Genomic DNA, 25,274 nt, shown 5'->3' with positions numbered 1-25,274 from the left:
TCTTTCCAAAACTTGGAAATTTTATTTACAGTTCAAGTCAGTCACATGCAACATATTCTTAAACAAATTAGCAAAAACAAGAAAAAGAAAAAAAGGCATATTATTTTCTTCGAAATAGCAATATACAAAAATAGAGCTTACAAATACTGTACAGCAAATTGTCTCCAAAAATATTCTGCTGCAGAATTCTTAGTTTTACAAACAATGTCTGTGAGAGTTCACAAACGTAATCAGTGTTAACAAAAAGGGGTGTGTGGGCAGGGGAAGGGCGCTTGGGTGCACTGGTAAAGGTTGCATGGTTTGTTTGGACAAAGAGCGAGGAAGTTATCTGTGACTTGGAAGGGCACTGGTAGAGCCTCGGAGGAATAAATAACACCATAAAAACAAGAGGAAAGTTGACTTCAGGGAGGCAGTGATAGAGAAGAAAAAACCTAAATGGTCTGGTTAATAAAAACCAACCGTAGAAAGATAATGAAACCCTTCATCTCTAGAGGATGTTGGTACCACATTTATTTAAATAAATGGCCTTATGAAGCTCTCTTCTCTTGAGTATCAGTATCTTTGTAATATATAGTGCTGTCCCCGACTGTGGTATTTCATCTCATTGCGTTTCATCTATTTTCAGTGTAGATAACTCGTCAATGATTTCAGTGGCGGGGAGCCATTTCTTACTATATTCATGCTGGCTCTGTTCCCATTCTTCTTTGGCCATAATGTGACAAAGACTCCCCTCTTTCTCCTTTCCTCTTACTGGCTTTATTTCATAACAGTTCATTTTGGATTGGCACTTTGTTTTTAGTGGGATTAGGACGGCACACAGGAAGGAAACAGGGAAGTTCTGGTGGAAAGGCTAAAAGTGTTTACAATCCATCACAACACTTAAGATGGCCAAATGGCAGGAAGTGTTCAGCTGCCATTCGGTTGATATAAAGGAGCATTTTTTGTGCACCTTGTGTATAAATACTCTACTGTCTACATACATTTAACAATGGTGATATCAATGACAACTTGAATTAGCAAATAGCAGACTTTCACATTAGATCTCTTCTTCTTGCATTTCTCTCGGTCGCCTTACATTCTGACACAAAACCATGAGCAGGAACAAACTTTAAGAATTGTATCATTGAGCATCAAGATATGTCGTCTTTCAGGGACAGTGGCAGAAATACACGCTGTATAGAGAGGTTTTGGAGGAAAATGTTGGTTATCATACTGTAAAATTAGCAGTATCACGCAAGTTCAATTAAACAGTGGCAGTGTCTTCATAACCGAGAAAACTGAGAAGGAAAATGGTACCAAACACTGTACAGCACACACCACACTGACGCTTATGTTGCTTTTTTCCTTCAACATAAAGCCACTACTTCTTCGCTAACAGGCAATATAAATTATTCTCTGATCACACAGTTAATCATTAATAAACTGGGGGTTTGAAATTGCCAATTGACATTTCACATGTCTTGTTTGTGTAATCGTGGCTGTTTTTGTTCAAATGAGGTTAATGTGAAGAATATGTTTTTGAAATCTATGTTTCTTTAAAATGTTAATACTTTCTCACCAGTGGTTTCACTGCACTACATTTATGTGCGAGGACTCGACCTCAAAAAGAGCACGGGACAAATGACTAATACACTACACACAGGATAACAAAATCCTTTGTCACTTTGTAAACCGTCTATGTGTTGGGAACCTGTGAGACTCTATCTGGTGTTGGAGAATAAAGTCTAAAAGGTGAATTTTGTGTTCTTAAAGGGACACTTAATGTTTTTTTAAGCGTATATTCCAAAAGACTAGATAAAAGATATACATTTTTTAAAATTCAGAATATAAACCTGTTTAAGGTTAATTATTTGTTTGGGAACATAAAACAACATGAAAACAAGCTTTGGTTTAGTCCCACCCACACATTGATCAATTTGATTTAATTATATTTTATTGTGTTAGTTTGCAATATTTATGGTGGGACTATTATTTTGCTTAAAGTGGATCAGGGATTGTGCGTATAATTTGCCAACACATATCACAGGTTAAAGGAGATCTCAATATATCTTAAGTCCATCACTCCTGATGCAGAACATTTTTTTTTTCGCGAGACATTTCAGGTCAGCACATTGACAGACCAAATGCAGCTAACAAGGGATGAGGACAAAAACACATAACCACAAAAGCTGGCAGGGCTTAAGAGTTACTGTATGTGTGGCACAAAACAAAAAGCATCCTGTACCGCACAGAAAAAGGGAGAGAGGCGAAAGCGCCAGAATACTGCAGCCAAAAAGCAGAACTACCCTTTATGTGTGTGTGTGTGTGTGTATGCGCACGTGTGCGTGTGTGTGTGCATGAATGAAAATGCTGCTTCATTAAAACCTGCTGACCCCAGACTCTCTGGCAGTCCGTCCATAGGGGCCGTTCAAGCCCCTCCCTTTGTGCATGTAGTGTGTGTTTCTTGACCAAAAGATATGCTGATTATTTGCTGAGGGCAGTAATTCTGATGCAAGTGTTAATCCACTTAGTGGTTCACTCTATGCAGCTGTACCCAGGTGTTATAATAAATAAAAAAATAAATACAAGTACTCTACTCGGATAGAAGCAAAGGTAACTGCAAGTGTGTATGCAGAAGGTAGGTACAGTAGGATCTGAACAGTAAAGAAGGCAAACGGCTGCTTCGTCCTGCTCGCTTCCTAAATTGAGGTATCGATATATTCTAGCAGGATATATGATGCTAGTTTCAGATTAACACGGCTGTTTGACGTCTGTTATTTTGTGAAGTGTCTCAGCCCTAATCTGAAGCAAGCCACTGTAACATTCACACAGAACATCTTCAATCAGATAAATTGATGCAGCAGAATAAAGTAATATTGGAACATGTATGTTACGCAATTTAGATCTTTGTTTAACATTACCTTCCTGGTGTTTTATAGATAAAGCACAACGTTTTACACGCTAATAGTGGTTTAAATAATGACAGTAGTTGAAGTAGATGCTTTTAACTTTGATTTCCTGTTGGAGAGATCGTGAATAGTTTTTCAGGGGTAACAGGATGTCGCCTGCACTCGTATATGGTGGATGTTACTCTGTATATTATTTCCATTAAGAATATAATTTGCCCACTCTATCACCTTCCTGTATTGACAGAATAATAATAAAGGATAACAACAACAGTCACATTGTAATGAATGACAAACAGGCCATCAATGAAGGAAACATATAATAATATTGAATAATTCTGTTTCAACACATTTAAACCTTTCACATTCAGTCAGACAAAGTCTCAAGGTTGCTTTGGGCTTAATTTTGTATGTGTGTGCACTTACAACTAAAAGCATTATCCAATTTTCTTGGCATCTATCTACTGATAGGTTTTGTTGTCCCTTTCAGATGTTTTTCATAACAAATCAAAGTTCACTAAATAAAAATCAAAGCCCATGTGGCTTTGTACTGCACATAAAATAATAGTAAATGATACAATACAAAACATAACCTTGCTACTAGGATCACAAGCAATTAAGGTTTGCCTTATCATAAAGTGCTTGTTAAAAAAAAAAAGCTAAACATTGTATATTTTAGTGTACTGTAGTTCTTGGCTTTTGTGTTCTTTCCCCTCCTGGTCTTAAACTGGTATTCCCAGAAAAGTGCTTTGGTTGAGAAAAAAGTTATCAACCACGCCTTCTTTAAGATCAACTATTTTCTTCATTGTCCGTGAAAAGAAAAAAAAACATTATTACGGTTGATTATCAGTCAGAACTGATAGAAGCAAGTCCTTTAGTGAACCATTGCAAGTATAAGAGAAGGGATGATGGCGGAAGGGTCAAAGTTTTTGAGAGTATCTGCGGATGAACCCCAGTGTCTCCGCTCTGTCCACAGACTCATACCAAAGGTGTACCTGTACAAGTGAGAGTATGAGTGATGGGATGTGTATCTGTATGTGTCTGTTGTGTACTGTGAGTGAGGGTTGGAGTCTGCTACACCAGGTTCTCGATGCCGGGTAAAGGTTGCTGTATTGGCACAGGAGCATCCGTGCTTCCGGCCTGCTGGGCGAGCTGCAGGACGGGCATGTTGCACAGCGGGCACACTTTCCTCACCTCCAACCACTTAATGAGGCACCTGGAAGAAAGCAAAAGCAATAAGTATATGGTGAAGGCAAACATACAGAGGTATGTGAAGGGGTACAGAACATTAAAACTTGGGTTAGCTTGACTTACATTAGGACACACATGAGCTTGGCAGACTTATGCTAAATGGCCTTGTACTTGTAATGGCCCCTTTATAGTCTTCCGACCACTCTTAGCACTTTACCAGTAAGTAATTTACTTACACTGAAACACTAGTGGCAATATCATGTATTAGTGTTATATGTCGTTTATTTTGTTTTTTACAAGAAATTGCAGTCAAGTCATGGAAAATTCACGTTTGCGTAGATATTTAAAAAAAAAAAAAGGGTGTACATGTTACGCAATTTGTCCACCAGAGAGCACTGACAAACGTATCTTTTTAATAGTACATGACTTTAACAAAAATTAATTGAAGAGAACCTTTCACAGCTGTATTTTTATGATAAGAAATAAATTCATATATCATAATCCTATATCAAATTCTTTACACTACTCTAATAGTGAATATAGTTGGTATTGACTTAGATCATCTCTCTGGCTATAATACAGATGAACAGCAGTGAAGGGTTGTAAGTCCAACTAACACACCAATGTGACAATCACATTCGACAACCACCCTAATTTGCATAAGGTCAAACATTAGGTCACACAAAAAAAACTTTTTATCGTGGGATTGTTGTGCTCTCCAGCTGGGGAGCTAGCATTGTCAATCACTGAGAAAGAGACAGGCGATGTACAGATTTAATACATTTCCAGTCTGGTACTTCATATTACAGTTACACCCAACAGTTCTTTGATCGAGAAGTAAATGAATGTGGAACTGAAGAAAGCTATGAATTAATTGATTAAATCCAATTCCGCCAAAATGTAAATCATGGTTTGGTTCCAGCTTTACCAATGTGGAACTTTCTAATTTAGTCTGTTTTCTGCCATTGCTGATTAAATATCTTTGGATTTTGGACTGTTAACCAGAAGAAAAAAAAACAATTAACCAGTCATTGAAATAAATATGGAAGGATTAATCAATAAATACAAGATAGCATGCTCTCCACCACTGAATGTTTTTGTTTGTGGTCTACAAGGAATGTGTTTTTAAAACAGCATGGCTTTACTTACCACCCACTAAAAGGAGAGTTTATACAGTGGATTCAGTGAGTGGTGACCCTCTTGCTGAAACTGGGGGGAAACTAGGCCACGGGAGGTGTCATGCTGACATAAACAACTCAGTTGAAACGGTCAGGGCACGGGGGGAGGTGTGGGGGATGAAGTTGGCTAAAGCAATCCATCATGTCCTGTGAAGTTCTGCACTTGATACACACTAGCCTTCAGTTCTATGTACAAACAATATTTAATCATTAACTTTTGGTTATTGTCATCACCAACATGCAATGACTGGAAAATAATGTCACTTAAGTCTCTTTTGTTTTTTTTAATCTACTCTCTGGGTCTCAGTTAAATTTCTAAGAGCCGGTAAAGATGCATGAAAACGTACTACTTTGTTAAGGAAATCTCTACTGAACCACAAGTCCATGGACGCACACAAAACCTTACACTTACTTCCTATGAAAGGCGTGTTTGCACGGACAAATCCCCAGCTCATCCTTCTGTTTGAACTCCTCCAAGCACACTGCACAAATCTGAAAGGGAGAGGAGAATTTAGAGATATTTTTCTGGAAAGGGAAGTGGAACAACTTTGCATGAGTTGGTTGTTCACTTGTATTTGTTATTTTTCTTCAGTTGTAATCTGAATGTTGTGCCGGTGGGTTGGAAACAAACTATTCAAACAACCAAGGTCAGGCACTCATGGAAAAAGACAACTGTAGCCAACATCTGCCAAAAAATGACACAAACAACAGACTAGTAACTGACTAACTGTGTTGTCTTATATAACTCTGATTTAACTCACACTGGGGACTTGTTCAGGCTTCCTTTAGTGGCAAAGTTTCCAGGTTACAGAACTTAGAAAGAATGAAAAATTTGAAAGACAGCCACAGCCATAAAAGTGGACTCACACCACAGCACACAGGACAGTTTGTGCATTTTAAAACTTTATCTTTGAAGGAAAGCAGACATGTGTTCTCTGATTATCTAGCTCATTACATTCTAACCAACTCCATGGGTCTATGATCTCAATGCTTTTAGCTTCTGCCATCATAGATAGCGATAGATACTAGATAACAGTTTGATACTAGAGGTAATGTCAGTCCTTTATGCCTGACTGAGGCAATCCTGATAAACATGTTGAAGTTCTTTGTCTTTTTGTGTTTATCACACACACACACACACACACACACACACACACACACTAAACACCATCCTTAAGTGTCAGACAACACAAACACAACACACAAACACAGGAGAAAAGGGGACTGTGTGCGGTTTTACTAATTGAGAAATATCTGGATGACGGTCATTGTGGGTAGACAGAAAGATGCTTAAATGGCTGAATGTTCTAGAAAAGACTTGCAATCTTGGGCCCACAAAAGAAAATGTTTCTAAATATTCTAAAATTGAACATCACTGATTTTTGATGTGTTTTCTGGAAAGTCGGCTGTAAGGAATACAAAGCCTTAAAAATGCCAAAATCTGATTTAAAATGTATCTTAAAGTAGAAGTAAAGTAGAAGAGGACAATATTCATATCAATGTTAAAAACGCACGCGCACGCACACGCACACACACACAGACACACACACACACACACACACACACACACACCTGTTGCCCATGCCCAACAGGCATGATAAAAACAGGTCCGCCAGCTAGCATTAGCTCACTGTTTTGGATACGTGTGACAGGATTATTCATGGTGAATCTAGATCAATAAGAAAAAAGATGCTTTTCAGTTGCCTAATTGTGAAATTCTGGAAATGTATTTTTAGCAGACATTGTCAAGTAAATTTCCCTTTTGTCGTTCTATTTATTAAACAACAGACTGCTGGTTTATTGTTATTCTACTGCAAACACATTTTTGGGTGTACAATGTATTCAGTGTATTCTGGGTATCATACTGGCTGAACACATTGCACTTCCATATAAATTGCAGAGAATCTGCTGAATCAGAACAATATGATAACACAACCATCCATTGTGTCCCCCCCCCCCCCCCTCCCCTGTGTTTGCAAGTCCAAGTTAAAGAGGCAGCAACAGTTATCTCTCCAGCGTGTTCTGAGTCTGCGTAGTGTCTCTTCTACTATTTAGAGGGAGCTGTGATGAATAATGGACGTTCAGGAGGCATACTAATCAGAGGGTATAATGACCTCAACTGTCTCTTTCAAACTAAAAAGAGAGGACATGTTGGCAACTTATATGCAATCTCCTCGTTTTCCTGTCACAATCCAGGGCTTCTGACTATAGGATAGAGCTGGCATGAATCTAACCTCTTAGTGAAACTCATTATTGACAAGCAACTTGCACCATCACACATAATGTAGGTAGGACATTGCTGACTACAGCCCTTTTCTAGACCAACATTAGAGTTGCAATGACAAGGGTAACAGTGCGTAAGGAACTATTTTAAATTGTGAAAAAAATGGGCAAAAATCCTCTTACCGTTCCCATCACAACATTTCATCCAACCAGTGGGTGACATTTCCATAAAAGAAGTTCTGATTTGGCACACAGTTTTTTTGGCTGTGGAACCATGCAACCCTGCGTTTAGCCACACAGTGTATCTTTTTCTCAGCTCTACATTATGAGGGTGGATAAGAGGGGATGAAAAGGACAGCATGGGGGCTCTTCTCTCCTGAAGACTTTTGGACACAGAGTAACTCTCTGTTAAGATGTCTGGTTTGCTCTCTTTATTTGTGAATAGATCAGTGTTGTTGTTCCTTTCAGTGCCTTGTCTATGTTGTCACACTGCTGAGATCTGACACCCTTTACCAACCTCTGACAGAATCTCTGTCTGAATACACTCTGAAGGCTTTACTTACACATTTAATGCAAAGAAAATATGTACTTAATTTCATTGAAAAACATTACTAGATCATGTCTTGATCAACAACAAAAAATGTGTGGTACAAATAAGTTACTAAACAAATTTGAGTGGAAATAAAATTAATGTACAATTTTCTAATAAGCTTGGTCCAAGAGAGGCAAGCAACAGGGTAAGAAAAGAGATAGAGAAAAGAAGAGAAGAACCCAGGCTAAAAATAGATATTCGGACTAACTGTATGGATCTCTAATGACGATGTTGACCTTGTTTAATCATCTTTGGCACCTCAGCAGATTGGCTTTTACATCTACTACTTGTCCATTTTTGTCTTTCCACGCACTTCGTAAATTTTTGTAAGAAGAAAACCTGTATGAAACTTGTGCCTGCAAGTCATTAAAAGCTCAATAAACTAGAATTACCGGCTAATGGTTGTAGTTAACAGTTTACATTCATGTCTGTTAAAATGTTTAAAACGTTTGAAATTTGGCATAATCAGTATTTTTTTCGTGAGTTTTTTTGTGAGGACCCAGTTCTGACCACCCAATTCACATCAGTTCATCCTTGAGTCCAAGTTTGTGCCAGATGCCCTTTTTCATCACGGAATCTCTTTTACTTTTCTTTTCTGCTGCAATACCTTGCTTTACAAATATTTAGGTACACGTGTAACAATAACAGTTACTGAAAATGTTATATTTTTGTACAATAGTATTATGTAATTGTAGCCAAATTGTTTTCAGGTGTATTAACTTTACTTTGATTTTTTTTTTAAACTCACTGATTTGCATGTTATGAGCTCCCTTTATTTTCTCTCCAGGTCCGAGCAGTCGATTGCGTAATGATTTGCTGTCTTAGTAAAAACAGAAACTAGACACACAGATTGTGAGTGCAACCTGAATGAAAAGCCCACCACAATCTGTAATTGTAATGTAATGTTCCTCGCTGCAAAGCCAATGCGACTGCTTTACTCACCGAGTTCTGCTTGCTTGCTGAGCTGACATACAGCATTACGTAATAACGGTAGAGAGAACACTCAGAACTTAACCACGAGATGCTAGTTTTCACATGACAGTGTGTCAAAAGATGCACTGAATGTTAACTAACTAACAATGTGTTTGTCGTCACTGTTGCCAAACTAGACAAAATCCATAAAACGAAACAAAAACGGAAGCTGAGAAATACAAACCGTGCTGTGCAGATAGTCCAAACAATTCCTGATATAGTCTGACATGGCATATGTCTGCTTCTGATGTACATTACACCAGAGATGCTACCATTTACAACCAAAGCCGAGTATGTTTATTTTCATATTGACGGCACAAATTTACCCTTTTCTAGCTGTCAGAGCTACCATGGAGCCCCACGGTCACTATCTGCGCTCCCTAAATAAATACTAATACCAATACTAAATACCAATATCTAATTTTTGAAGACAAAAAAAGAAGTAATTCTAGAGAGAGGCAGACATAGGTGCCTAGAATATGTTTTTGAAGGACATATCCTGATTCAGCACTGAATGCTATACACTATAATTTATCATCAACTGATAATAACTGAACAAAGAAGATGAGTGCTTACCTCATGCAAATTTAGCTCTTTGACTTTTTCCTTCTGAATGACCTAAGAGGCATGATAAGAGAAAAAGAAAGATTAGTCACTGAATGACATTAGGATTGTAATATGGTGATAGAAACCACAAACCAGTTCCTCTGAAAATAAAATAAAAGACTGAGCATCCAATATTCTGTGTGTGTGTGTGTGTAGAATTGAAGGGTAGAATTTTTTAGAGAACCTGTAAATATTTTAAAATGGGCCAAATCTATTTTAATTCTTGAAATACCTGCAGCTGCCATTAGAGTCTGCAGATACATGTTTGCATCACCTGAATTAACATTTAGAGACCACAGGGGCTCACTATGATCTTAAAATTTTTTGAACCGCAGTGTGTGTGTGCGTGTGTGTGTATGTGTATGTGTATGTGTGTGTGTGTGTGTGTGTGTGTGTGTGTGTGTGTGTGTGTGTGTGTGTGTGTGTGTGTGTGTGTGTGTGTGTGTGTGTGTGTGTCACTAGAGTGCTTACTTGTTTGTATGCATATAGCTCTTTGTGTGCCTGGTGCCGTAACCTGAAGAAATGCAAAAACAAAACATCTTTTTGATTAGTAAGGGTCCTTCAACTGAGTACGTTAAATAGAGAGAAAGCAGTCATACAGTCCTGAAAGAAAGAACAATGACGAACATGGATGTCATTTCCTTATAATTACCTTCTGACAATCAGTATTGTAATGTAGCACTGTGGTACAAAATGGACATTCGAAGCAATTCTACATCCATAGTGATCAAAAATAATTTGGCATATACAGTGCAACCGGGTTGTAGATTTGACATAATATATCTCAAAGGGAGATGGACAAAAAAAGGACGAGCAGTTTTTCAGAGTAGATCTTTATCTGGAGAAAAAATTTTTTGCTTTGTGCATGTTCTGCAGAAGTGTCAAAAAGGATAGGATTCTGGCTCAGGCATATGTCAATAAATATCAACCAGTTACAGAAAGGAGTACAACTACAAAGATAAATGTTCACCTTATGGAAGTGTTAACTATTTGTTTTGCTTAGCAATACAAGAGAGGGCCAAGTTATATATTAGCAGAAATCCTTCTTAAAAGACCCTAGACCTTAGACCGGACATTAAGTAAAATATAAACACATAATATAACTTAAAATACATTGGATCAGACATTAAAAGCAATATTGCAGGTTGTTGAGTCACTCAATGGTTAAAAAAAAGGGAATACCCACAGATACAACCAACGTTTAAGGTTTATATCAGACTCTTCATAAACATAGCTCTTGTAAATGAGCAAAAACAAAACAACTCAGAACAAAAAGAGAACAAAGAGAGCACTGGATAATAACATAATCTCGGCACTGAGAATGAGAATAATATGTAGAAAAAGGGGACAAAAACAAGAGATAGGAGAAATTCATAGGTTTGTAAGATTTACCTCCATTACAAGTAACCTTAACCTCTCGCAGCAGAGTGAGAGGGATCTGTAAAACAAGCAGCACAGTCTAGGAGAAAAACTGACATTTTGAAAGAGGTCAGCAGGAAAAGGTGCAAAGACTCAAAATGGTAGGGGACAATTTGGTCATGGGTGCGGGGGTTGTGGGGGTTGCTCAATGGTCCTTAACCGCAATGTCAATGTGAGCAACATTAACCAGCTGAGAGAAAAACAGATGTCCAAACTGACCGTCCTCTCAAAAGGTATCATTAGCATTATTTGCCTGTATTCAGCGGACTACTCAAAATGTTAAATATGTGTGATAGCCATCATTATAGTGAAGAATGTCCAAATGGTTTGGTCTACTTTAAGGTGTGTCACCGCACTGAAAGATCATCAGCAGTAAGCTGTTACAGACTTGCTGTGACAAAAATATAGGTTTATTTACATTCCACATGCATAAACATGTAGGCCATGCTTGTGAATTCAGCAGTCAGCAGACCTCCTGTCTGTTACTTTCAGAAACACTCCATGCTCAGGAAATACTTGTTTTAATGCACTCTGTATATTTTACAAATGTGTGGCCCCAGGACTTACTGTTAAAGGTGGTTGAGTTTTTCTGTGACAAGCTGCTTTGCGTCAAACATTGTGTAAGTGTTTGTCTGTTGGAATAATTACCTATGACACTTCAACTCCAAAGTAAATTCCTTGGTCCCATCATTCTCCTCTCAATGTAAGTAAGCAATTACTGCACAGAGACTATAGGAGTCACGCTTTATAACAACTTCTAAGGTTTAAATAAAGCTTGAGCCAATTTCTAAAAGCAGGACACAGACTTTACTTTGTAAATTCATCATGCATGCTGGTTGATATCAATATGGCCCAGTCCTTTGGGAGACTGCATCTTTAGCTGCTTTTTAATGGAGCAAAAATGCTCTTTTTGCTTTATGTGACTAAATCTGGCCACATTGATTCTTATGGTTGAATCATGGTACTGCATCAAAGTCAGAAAGTGTCTTTTCACAATTCAATGAAGAAGTGTAGGAACACAGTAGTAGTTAACCTACTTACCATTCGCCCTGCATGATAGGATATGGCAGGGTGACGAAGGGTGAATTTGGATGGGAACTGCTGCTTCTCACTGTCTTAGATAAAACACGCTGGACATTATTTCTGTTCAGTTAGTTGTTGGCCGGAGGAAACTGCTGCAGAAACGGCAGCCAGGACAACTTAATTAGACCAGTAGTATTAAAAAGAGGGGCAAGGGAATGACTAGAAACCACCTCCACTCTTCTTTTGTGAGGAAATAATTACTGGATTACACTCGAGACTAATTGCTTTAAAAAGGGAGATTCAACGAGGATAATATAATGGTTACAAACAAGAGTTCTAAACACCCAAATGCTAATTTAATGAACAGCAAATGTTAATTTAATTTAAGAAGGAATATTGGGACTACATTTAGAAAGCTAATTTGCTCTGAGAACAAATAAATATAGACCTAGTTTATTTGACTCCAAATGCCATAATTGTGAGAATGTAGACAGGCAGCATAGTATGTGTTTCCTATTAATTTAAATCATAAAGTCATCAATGTCTCCAAACTGTGCTGTTGAAACAGTTTTCCCTTTTGTGAAATAACTACTAGCGAGACAGATACAAAAACACACATTTCTATTAAATAATAATAATAATATTCAACTTTAACGGTGTCTACTGAATAGAAACTACACGATCAATATTTCATTTAACTTTTCTGTATAGATTATTAGAGACGTTCCCATGAGTAGTAAGCCTTTAAATTGACAAACTTCAGTGCAACATAATTTTTTACTGATTTGAAAATGAGACTTTTGGAAGCCTGAAAATGTATTTCTTTAAATAGATTAATGCAAATTTGTGTTTTTTTTTAATCCTGGCAGCGCATTACTAGGAGAATGCAGTCCACAAGGTTAATTAATATCAGAATGGCTTTACACATACCATATTAATGATTTGTCTCAACCAGTAAGTAGACAATGTTTCCCACCCAAGGGACCCCTGCATGACACTCTACTGACACAAACTCACACATCATTCACAATAAGAATTTTAAGCCATGCCAAATCCAAAGCTAACAGGTGCATGGGTGTTACCTTATTAAGTAGCAGCAGAAGAGGAGGCTGAGGATGAAGACAAAGATGGCTGTCCCAAACACCACAATGTAGATATTAAGGGGAAGATTCTGGAACCCTATATTTGGCATCCTGAAACTGTAGTGAGGGAAATCGGAGCTCATGGATATTCTGGATGGAGAGAGACAAATAGCATACATTACATAAGAATTTCCACATTGTTCAACACACTTAGAGACTGGGCAAATATAAAACATGTACCAATAATGACATGATATGAATCAAAGTGAAACTGGAACTGAGGGTAATTTAGTTTTACTTTTAAGTTAGTTTAACTTTCAGTATTGCAGGAACATATTTGATTTATTTTCACTTTCATCAGCCTGTAAAACATTTTTCTTTATTTGCATTACGATTATAATGATTGCATATATTGCCCCCGAAAATAGCATTCATACTAGACAACATAAGGCAAAATGATACCATTGAGCTAAGAATGCAATACTCACAGTGTCTCTAGACTTCAAATAAATAGAAGTTACCTATTTGCTTTACATTTGATGTTTGCATAATTTCAAGTAATCCAAAACTCAATATCAATAAGCCTATGGCGCAATATGTAATAACATGCAACTAGAAACCTTACTCTGACATTATAGGATCGATTATATTCTCATTTACATCTTCTATGGTTAACAGAAAACTCAAGCTTTGTTCCTAAAGTATTTTACGGCTCTCTTTGTTTTTCATTCCCCATTTAGAGAAAATTAGTTCTTTTTTTGGCTTTTATTATTTAAGTATAGTATAATGTTTTAAAATACACACTGCTGCACTTCTAATATTGCTTTTCTTGTTGTTAAATAATCTTTATGAAAGCAACATATATTAATCACATTGTATGAGCATAACAACAACATTTCTTTTGATTCATAAAAGCAAAGGCAAACAAACAAGGATCTACTAGTCAAGAGCTCCTACTCAACTTGCCTAAGGGACATAACTCGACGTGGCTACGCCTGCCTGTAGAAGAGGAGGAGGAGGAGGAGAGAACAGGAATAGCTTTGGCTCCCTTGGGAACACTTTCTTGTGCCCCTCCCCTTCACGAAACACCAAGAGCTTCATTCCTCTACACTCCTCTGGAGAGTGGAAAGTTTTGGAGGATTTGCTAAAGCCATCACAAGTATCTTCTTCTTATGATTACACGACATGTGTATCCGAGTGAAACTCTTTATATTCTAACTAAGGTGTCACAGTATGGGGGACAGTCGCTCAGCATTACCTTCAGAATCATCCAAATAATATTTCATCTGCCAGTATTTTGAGTCTCTATTTGAAACATATTGTTTGTAAATGTCTTACTATGACACTGTTTCTGCCAACTCAGCAGGTACACTTGGAGATGATGGTTCTTGGTCTCATATTAAGCCTAAGCTTTTTATGGGAAAAACAGCTTCGACAAAGGATGGATACCTTCATGTTGTGGATTGGCCCTAGATTGTCTAAACAATGGCACTAAAATCATAGGGGAACCCGACTGTTATAAAGTAATAAGCCACGCCCATGAGCGCGGATCAATCCATTTTATATTTTCAAACAGCGCAGGCCATTTTTGTCTTAAATTTTGCTGCCTGGCTAACTGCTATTGACAATTCAATTAGCTTTAGACAAATCAATGAATTAAATTTGATAGTCCGTATTTGTGCTGCTTCTCTCTCCGTCTTTCCCACCGAACACAGCACAGACAACCACCCTTGCCTATATGAACACACAAATATGCAGCAGAGTTAACATGATCCTTTCACACAAACTACAAGCAGCAAAAAAGAACCAATAACCGCAATATATTCCTAACCAAATACTTGTTTACACACCACTATTTACTTGAAAACTTCTTTCCCACTGCTAGTCAACAAAAAAAAAGGACTGGTGTTAATTTTGCAAGACTAACAACTACATAATATGTTATTATTGTTGTGTAGACACACACCTACATAACACATACATACCCGCGTGGTGCCTTCATGCTGAGGAGCAGAACTATCTGTATCTCTGTATCACAGGCCCTTGACAAGTGACATAACTTGTCCTTAAGAGCCTTGTCAGTGGGTTGCCAGCAGTTGATTTGATTTGGATCATAGCCTGTATTTGCCTTGTTCATGAAGGCTCCATGTCAAATTCAAGCCTTGCTTCACTCTGTGACTCTCTCTTTAAACAACCACTGTAACCTCCCCCTGCTTATCTGAACACATAAACAAGCTGTGGAGCCACATGCTTTCCACACACACAAACAAACCCTTCTTGAGAAAGCAACACACTGACTATCAATCCTAAACAGCTGATAAATAAGTAAGAACAGAGGCCACTAATTAGTGGTAATAACGTCTGTCAATAGTATTATTTTTGATACCCCAAAGTTTAGCATATGTATGAAATAAGGTACAAAGCATACAACTTTAAATTAAGTCAAAATGAAAATAAAAACTACTTCTGAACTTCTTGCCAATATCTGAATATTTCCATGGTCAATTTAGCTTTCAGCCGCAGCTCCTGTAGTCCCCGGGGATATTTTTAGCACATTTTTATTAGCAGATCGGCTTTAGTGAACTGTGGCTCACCACCGGAGCTAACATGCACCTCCAGTGAATTGTCAGCTTAAGCTGCACTGAGCGTTCTCATACTATAGTGATGGGAAATTATTGATAGTAAAGACAACATCAAGGAATGTAAAGAAAGGCTCAGTAGTCTTTCCCTTTTCTGAAACACCAGGCATATTTTATAATCTAGAAAGTAATTTATAGTACTGACATTTATCTTTCGTGGAAACATTTGAATTTTAAAAGCTACGAGGCCAGTCTGGTTCCAGACAACAATCATTTTTCATGTGTTTATGGTTGATGTTTTTTTTTATTATCTACAGATATTTCTTTCCCTTTCTAAAACACTTCCAACATCTCACCAAGGATTTATAAGGTCTTGCACTGCTTCCTCTTACTAAATAGCTTCCTGTGCGTCTAAAAATACCTTGTTGCCCTTCTCCCTCTTTGAAACTAAAGGGCCCACACGGGACCAAAGCCAAACTTTCACGCATCGCTGAGTATAAAACTGTACAAAAAATGTGAATGTACAGCGAGGCAGCACTGACAAAGATTTCTCTACTGAACAATGACCAAATGCAATGTTATCTTGAACACATCTCATACAGAGAAAAATATACTCGAGACCAAATAGCCATCAGAGAGATATATGATGATTGGCAAATCCTATCTGCCCGGGAAGGGCGGATATGATTGGCATCCCATATCTGCCAACAACTGCCTTTCTCACTCAGACAGTTTCACATGGCCTCACCCTGTTACATAACCAGCAACAACACCACGCACAACACAACACATCATAGGATTTGAGCATGAGTGGGCAAATCCCTCTTTGCAGTCATTGTGCAGTTTCCTGTGGTATGATGGAACAAAAAAATATATATAATTTCAAATTCTGTGATATGAAAGGCTGAGAAAGTGCAGAAAAAAGGGGGAATGTAAACATTACAGGAGAAAGCTAAGAAGTTAAGAGTTTAGCCTTGAAGTGCCAGTTCCCCAAAATTCAAAAAAATAAATAAACATATTTGCTCCTACCTGTACTAGTGCTGTCTGGCTACAGCACTTTTTGTTTAATGTGCCCTTATTTTTGTGTCAGTAGATAATTTGTGATGTTTGTTTTGAGCTCCTGAGTAAACTATGATGCAACACAGTAGTTATTTCAAGATCCTGCATGAAACAAAATGCATGCTTCAATAAAAAACACTTCAGACAGTCATAGAAGCCATACTTGCATGAATTAACACACTTTTAATCAATTTAACCCGCAAATAAGTATCTAGCAAAAGAAAAATGAAGTCAGTGAAGAAGGGCATGCAATAGACATGAAAATCGCTAATCTGTCAGATATTTGTATCCACTCTACTTCCTTTTGTGAATTTAACACACACACACACACTATTATGCAACCTGAGATTGAGAAACATAAAATTTGAGTCTGCTCGGTCTGGTCGGGAGGAATTTCTACTGACATTATGTTTTATTTTCCAGTGAAGCTTCCAAAGTATAAAGACATTCAATGAGTTGCTGTTCCTCATGTGTGGTAACGCATTGCTGCATCCGAGTATAACATCACTCCCTAACTTAGTGAATCAAAGACAACACTGGTGTGTAACTCTGTGTACTTCTGTTGGCTGTGATAGTTCCACTAAAAAGTATTTATTAACCCAGACTACTTCTTGAAGGATCCTTTTTCCACTTGGCCAATGATTCATCACTTATTACGGGTCACAAAATGTTTGTTTTTTTACCCATGCCGTGTCAAATAAGTATGCAGACTCTCTTAAATCATTTAGGAAATACATTACAGGCCATACACAGATCACAGTTCAGTTTCACATGTCATTGGAACACTAGCTGCAGAGCTTGATACCAACACATTTGATACAGGATAATGAAGACTCGCGATGAGTAGTTCAGACAGATATTTATAGAACATAGTGAAATTGATTGATGTTTTTACAACATTTTACTCCATATAAGACAATTACTTAATAGTAGTTTTATATAGACTAATTCTTCCCAAATAAAACCCTCTGACCTCTGATGTCTTCAGACAACCCAAGATCCTTCTTTAACATCTGACTAAAGAACATTGCATTTGTCCTTGCTGAGCCATTACGTAACTAATTTATCATACAATGGGATGACAGTAGAGCTTAATCAATATGTCATCAAACATAATGACGTGAGCAGTCCTCCCTCTTCTACACATGTGCCTTACTCATAATCAATAATCAGAAGCCAAACTATTAATAAGTAGACACATCACATGGACCTTGGACCCACACATTTGTCATGTGATGAAATTATTTTCAGGAACCTTTTTTCCAAGGAAAATGTATTACAACACATAACCCAAACAGGTTAATTATATGTACCCTTGTCATGTGTAATTTTTGTCATATACTATACTATATATATAATAATAATTATATATATATATATATATATATATATATATAATAATTATATATATATATATATGTAAATATATATATTTATATAAAGTTTATATATAATACATTTATTCATTTGTATTTCCTTGTTTTATCATATTCTCGATCATAAAATTCCCAACCCCAAAACCTCAGCATTTTTTCGTAGTTTCTTAAGATCAGCCTACAATCTCACATTAACAAGATGTTGTCCAAACGAGAAGTGGAAATTTCCACTCGCGGCCACAGCCGGCCATAAGATTTGCACATCTGAAACTTAATATGCCAAAGGGCAGCAACAAACACCAGGGCCTCAGAGGCTAAAGGGCTTGTCAAAATGTACTGGCTTGTGGCGAGTGAAAGGCCCACATTTAGATGATACTGAACTCTCACACCCAAATTTCAGCAATTTGAGTGGGGGAGGTTGTGGGGCACCAGTCATTCACATATCTGGCCGCCCATCAAAACATACTTGCTCCTGCTTGAAATGTTGCATGACAAGAGAAGCTAGATAAATCATTCTTTTAGCTTTAGAGGAATAAAAACAGACCAGGCTTTGGATAGAGCAGACAGTGAGGGATGTAGAAAGCTTTAAAAGACTCTTTTCTCTCTTTGGAGTGTACAACAGTTTTACTTCATGAGAGGAGTGAAGAATGACATTAACAATGATCACGCACCCAGCAGTGTTTTCACTTCAAACCCTAAAATATGCATTTCAAAAAGGTTTTTTTTTAAGTTGGACTAAATTCTACACTAAGTAGGTCGCTACAACTATAACTCCAGTTATGGAGATGTGGAAGGCAAAAGACTTAATTGGAGCTGACAAGGTTAACTTAATGTCGGCTGCTGATATAATGCCAATTACTGGATTTACATCTAATGCCACTCCATGAAACAACAAGCACTTTTATATTCAAAAAGCATGCATCTAATCATGTCAAGCATAGCATATACATGGTAACATGATTATATGGTAAAAATGATTATTTGTTTTACAAAATGCAGTCATCAAGCTTCTTTTCTAGTGTGACAAATTCTTTTTAAATTAGTTCAAAACCAAATTGTAGATTTGAACCAACTTCTATATGCTAAGCTACTACAGGTGGCCTACTACGGACACTAAAGTCAATCCATATCTACTTCATAAGAGAGTTTATCCATTAATATATTTAATTCAAATAAGTGATATAAATCGGAAATATTAAGAAAGGTTACCACAGCGTTATAGGATGGCTTACTGACACTTGCGAAAAAGTATTCAATTAATGTTATATAAAGTTTTCATTTGTGAAGCAATTACCAGATGAAGATTTGTATGATGAATCAATTAACTAAACTAGAATCTGGATTTTTGAGACACATAATTAATACCTACAATAGTGTCTGAGAATGTAAGGTAATTGAAAGACAAACCTTTTCACAAACTGCTGATTATTTGATTGGAAAGACGGTTCCAAAACATCTAAATTGGACGTAAATGAAAGTGTGTCGTGCCCTTTAGTATATTTGCTCTTTCTCCCTCCCCTTAACGCACACCATTCCACAGTGGACTCTGATTGTAACACAAGCTGACACAAACAAGAGGAACTGACACACACAGCTGTCTCACACTAGCACTCTTGTCTCTCCATGCCAAATCATTCTTTTTTTTCAAACCTTCAGTGCTCCATGTCACCTCATTAAATGGAGCAGTTTGACTCTAAAAGTTGTACTTTCTACCCCATTTCAATCAATGCTTGAAATTATTTTTTTCCAAAGAGTAGCACTAAACTATATAATATTCAATTTGTATCAAGACTAATCCTATGCTATGACTTTTCACAGTTACCTATTTAAGAGAAACAAGACCCTTGGTCTACAGCGTGCAGGGTCACATCACATGTACTATTAATAGATTGTGTAGTCATGTGAGGGTGAGTAAGTCATGCTGGAACATGAAAACAAACTAAACCCTTACTACTACTGACCTGCAGGTCATAAACAAATAGTTTAAGACTAAACGGAGCATTCAAGTGTCAAGTTCACAAACTATAACTAAAACTAAAATATTGTATTTTGTTACATTTTTAATGGACAACCTATTTCCAAATTTCAGTGATGCATTATTTCAGTCAGTCAATGTAAGAAATGTCTTTGAGTTGGACAAGCGCCGTGTGCTTGAGGCCAAAAGCAACAACAGTTAAGAGTATTAGTGGATGAAACTAAAGAGTAACACAGACAAGTAATACACAAAACTTTACCACTAACTGCTCTGCACCCAGATAACACGGAAGGAGGTCCCTTATTGATCAACTATAAATGCCCCGGTCACCCTGCATAACTCCCCTGTTGACGCTGTGGAGTCCTTCCGCTCCCTGGGCTCCATCATCACCCAGGACCTCAAGTGGGAGCTGAACATCAGCTCCATCACTAAGAAGGCCCAGCAGAGGATGTTCTTCCTGAGGCAGCTGAAGAAATTCAACCTGCCAAAGACAATGATGGTGCACTTCCACACCGCCATCATTGAGTCCATCCTCTGCTCCTCCATCACCGTCTGGCATGCTGCAGCCACTGCCAAGGACAAGGCTAGGCTGCAGCACATCATCCGCTCTGCCGAGAGAGTGATTGGCTGCAATCTGCCGTAGCTCCAGGACTTGTTCGCTTCCAGGACTTTGAAGCGACGAGGGAAGATCGCGGCCGACCCCTCTCACCCTGGACATAACCTCTTCGAGTCCCTTCCCTCTGGCAAGAGGCTGAGGTCCATCAGGACCAAGACCTCCCGCCACACAAACAATTTTTACCCAGCAGCAGTCAGGCTCATCAACAGAGCCTGGGTCCCCACTGACTGACTCTGTCTCACCCAGGACCTTCCCTTCTCTCCCTTCTCTCCCCTGCCAATCTCTCCACATCGCACATTTAAAGTCAGTCGCCACTTTAAAAAATTTTTAAAAATATACCCTCATACCGTGCACTATACTTTACCTTTATTATTATTATTATTGATCGTTTTATTTTTTTATTTTAAACTTATATTTTCTGCAACCTTACTTATTTACTTATCACTTACTTGTTTTTACTTAAAGTTTTATACTTTCACTTTGTATAGTTAAATGTTCTTTGTTGTTGTTGTTGTTGTTGTTAGTCACTGATATGATGCACCTTCCGCCATGACAAATTCCTCGTTTGTACAACTTACTTGGCATTAAACGATTCTCATTCTGATTCTGATGTACATAAAGGCTTGATGCATGACTCGTTGCCTGCTTTTACAGTCCCCACAAATGGATTTTACCACGCCCGTTCAGAGCGCATGTGCCCGATTGGTGCTTGTCGCCCATTTGGAGTGGGACGATTGCTTAGCTTCATTGCTTCCAGGGTTCTCAAGAACTGCTGATCGCTTGTTAACTGCACAGAACTTACGTGCTTTACAATGGTTAACCACTGAAAGTCAAAGTCTGGCCTACTAATCAACCACAAAAAATAGATTTGAGTTTGTTATGGTTTGACAACAAATTCAACAAGCTTTGCCAGCAATAACTCCCCTTAGGTTCTTTGCCACTAGTTTTCATTGTGTATCATCATATGTGAGCACTGCAGCAACTGAAGGAGTTTAAAGGACGACTCCTGATCAAGTAAGATCAGTTATGTCATGTGGTAATTGACTATTAACCATCGTTCTCAAAAAAGTAAGTTCCTGACATTATGAATAATGCTAATTTTTTTCTCAACTGGAAAATTGCATAACTGGTTACTGGTGTTAACACATAGACGTATGAAATTATATTTCCTTAACTGTAATGGACGGGCAGGCTTTATATTGTGGTGTTTACAAGGTGTCCATCGTCAAAGTCATCTTAACATAAGTAGTCCCTTTAATCCCAGGGGTGTAACATTGTATGTCAACACCCACTAGCTGACCTCCATTTTTCTAAGGTTATCAAACGACCCTTTAGAGAAGCTATCTAAATATCCCAACAACCAATTACAACTGAAGTCAGAGCAAGACTAGCAGCATGCTGTTACAGAAGCCAAGTGTTGCACCTTCATAAAGAAAAAAAAGTTTGTATGGAAATGGAGAATGGCACTCTGGGCTCCATGTGTTCTCCGACAGTGAGTTTGTATCATATTATCTCACTGAAAAAGTCTAACCTTATTTGACTTAAAGGTGCAAGAAAAGAAATTGGGAGCAATTTGATTGCCTCCCAACGGCTCTCAGCATGTCAGCGATGACCTGGTTGGCTCATAGTTAATCGTGCAAACAGTGAGAACAACAGCAAAAGTGCTGACAGAGCTAACGGTGTTTACCAGAGGGGGACATAGAGGGATGGCTCACCCTTCTGCAACACCGCCGTCAGTCAGGGTGGCATTATTAGCTGTGAGCGCCATGAGCATATGCAACAAACGCATGCACAGCCAACCCGGTCATGACAACAAAACAAGATGAAGCTGAAATGCTAGTATTTTAGCAGTTGCATGTTTCCTGTTTTTATCTATATGATACATGCCTTAAATGCATGATATACTACAAATATGTACACTTAAAGAAGTTGTATGTATGCAGCTATGGAAAATAATGCAATATGATCATTTATAATCGTTTAATGATTAAATCATATATTGAGATATCGTAATGCACAATTTTGCTATTTGAATTGATAATAACCAGGACATACAAACCTTCTTTTCAACTAAACCACATAGAAGATTTGCCTCAGATGGTTTTGCAAACTGTATACAACACATATACACACACTCAATCGCCTCAAATGGCGTAGAAGGCTAAACGTATGTTGTTTAATATTGGGATTTAATATATTTAGACTGATGGAGATTAAGAGAAGAAATTAAAACAATTATCTGGGTATTGTAGAGTTGAAATAATGTATTTTGTCTTAATGTATCCTACGTGCTTTGTTTGCACTTACATTAAATTAGGTTTTTGCAGTAAACTGCTTTGCAAACAAAATTAACATGATTTCTGCCAGTATCAGTTATGCAGAGTTCAGATTGAAATATTCCTGCTAGAATCTCATGCAGCTGGAGAGCATATGCATAGGCGACTGTGGTGAGCTGGATCGTCATCGGTGCCGCTAGCACATGTCTATGTGTACTTGAGCAAGACACTTAAACCTAAATTGCTCCTGTAGCTGCACCGACGGTACATGAATGGTCAATAATCCTGATGTGGCACCTTGCATGCTGGCTCCTCCCATCAGTGTGTGAATGGGTGTGAGTGGGTGAATGATGTCATGTAGTGTTAAAGCGCTTTGAGTGGTCGGTAGACTAGAAAAGCGCGATACAAGTACATGTCCATTTACCACTCACTTCTATTTTATAAGCCTGTCTTTACAAACGAGTGCATGGTGGCATGCACATGAACCTTAACAGTGCCACACCAGCGGTGCTGTTAGTTAACGTTAACTTACTACACCCACTACAGAGGAGCGTGTTGCAGCCCACACAATGCGGTCAGTATTGACGGAAACATAGTCGGGAAGCCTCACTGTTTCTCTGCCATGCGATTTTAACAGAGGTCATCGCTGTTTGAGTAAAAAAGTGAGTTCGTGTTAAATTAGGTTTAAACCACGGTGGCCTCTCGTTTGTTTGCGCCTTACTTGAGAGCACCGACGTGATAATGATGATGAGCAAGGACTGTCACGGTGAAATGGCATCATTGAGCAGACTTGCCATTGGGCGCTACGAGAGCCTACTTTAATAACCCCACCTTGACATAAATGCATGTTAATGTGTTCGCTGCTGAGGTTATATAGCTAAATTATTGCAGGACAGGGGGCCGCTGGGCGTAGGCTTGCGAGCTAGCAGCGTTAACGGTTAACGGCTAAATGTAGCGCCAACTGACATCACGTCACTTATTATGAAGCAAACAAACAACGAATTAATGACTTCAAAATACCGTTAAATAACGTTCAGTCAATTAAGAAACATTCGCACGTCCACAACGACGTTGTATGACAGCTCACCAGCCACACGAGTAAACAGACAGCCCGTTTGACTGGTCTTGAACTATAAATGTGACAAACACACAACTAACGCTGCAAGAAAACGCTAGCTAACAGCAGGGATTTGACGTTAGTGGCTCTGGATAAAGGGTTACAACGAGGAGCATCCACTCACCGGCAGTTCTCTCAGTCACTGTAGTCGCAATGTTCTCCAGCCGTGTATTTCTTCACACACTCGCGGTGCAGGAGAGCTTTGAAAAGCGACGAGTTGACCCCCACTCCAACTGCAACACAAATCCGCCTTATTTTAGCGTAACCGAAGCCCAGCTGCACGGCGACCTCATCACACAGCCCCCCGCCTGCGATGTTGACGATGGCGAAGGTTGTGGTCAACGGGAACCTCGCCGAGTCTGAGTGGGAAGCTGAGGCAACAACAACAAAAAAACAGCCCCGGACGATAAATAAAGAAGGTGGTGGATATAAATGTATGCCTTTGGCATGGGAGAGATCCTGCAAAGGGGGGCTTCCTCGTAAAAATGATTTCCTCTTTCGAGAGAGAAAAAAAGAATCCGTCGTTGGCAGTGGACGTCGTGGTTGGCAATCTGCACGGCTCGCACGTAAACGTTTCCTAAGCCCACTACCACCAGCAGCTAGGTCCCACCTCCCAGTCAGCTCAGCATGCACAGACCGATGCGGGTGACACTGACGTGGGTTTTGAGTTCGGCGTGTCCGAGGGGAGTGATGCTGGCGTGGGAGAGAGGGGGAGGATGGGAGGGCGTGCAGCACATGGTCACGTAGCAGCTCGCGAGTGAGTCTGGAAAAGTAAAATACTTGTTCATGAATGGTTATTCAGGTAATCTTCTGAGTATTAGTCAGTACAAAAATGTAAGAAAATCGAGAGAGAGTTTTTCATATTTGTGACTGACATCAAAATTCTACAGGAATATCAAAAATAACTATGTAAAAGTACAAAATAGGCAGCATAAAAGTACTAGCCAGACAATGTACTGTATGAAATAACACTGTAAAAGTAGGATGTATACACTTTTTAAAAGAATGAAATATAATTTGGTAGAATATCAAATCACTGCACTTTATTGAAAGTCAATTAAATACAAGTATGATACACTTTTGCACTCTATGTACATTATTGTTC

At 38.4% G+C, this 25,274-nt stretch overlaps 1 protein-coding gene across 1 annotated transcript; it reads right to left on the bottom strand.

The window, feature by feature from the left end:
* Positions 1-24,849, bottom strand: rnf24 (ring finger protein 24). The gene is made up of 6 exons (XM_068588598.1): positions 24,294-24,849; positions 13,172-13,321; positions 10,119-10,161; positions 9,618-9,659; positions 5,667-5,746; positions 1-4,101 (listed from the first exon to the last, which is right to left on the bottom strand). The coding sequence occupies exons 2-6, from the start codon at positions 13,312-13,314 to the stop codon at positions 3,960-3,962; spliced, it is 450 nt and encodes a 149-aa protein (XP_068444699.1). The 5' UTR covers positions 13,315-13,321; positions 24,294-24,849; the 3' UTR covers positions 1-3,959.
* Positions 24,850-25,274: the final 425 nt, after the last annotated feature.

This window comes from Clinocottus analis, unplaced genomic scaffold (genome assembly GCF_023055335.1).
Source record: "Clinocottus analis isolate CAN_PGR_092001 unplaced genomic scaffold, fCliAna1.0.p SCAF_22, whole genome shotgun sequence".
NCBI lineage: Eukaryota > Metazoa > Chordata > Actinopteri > Perciformes > Cottidae > Clinocottus > Clinocottus analis.
This window is presented reverse-complemented; position numbering and strand designations above follow the sequence as displayed.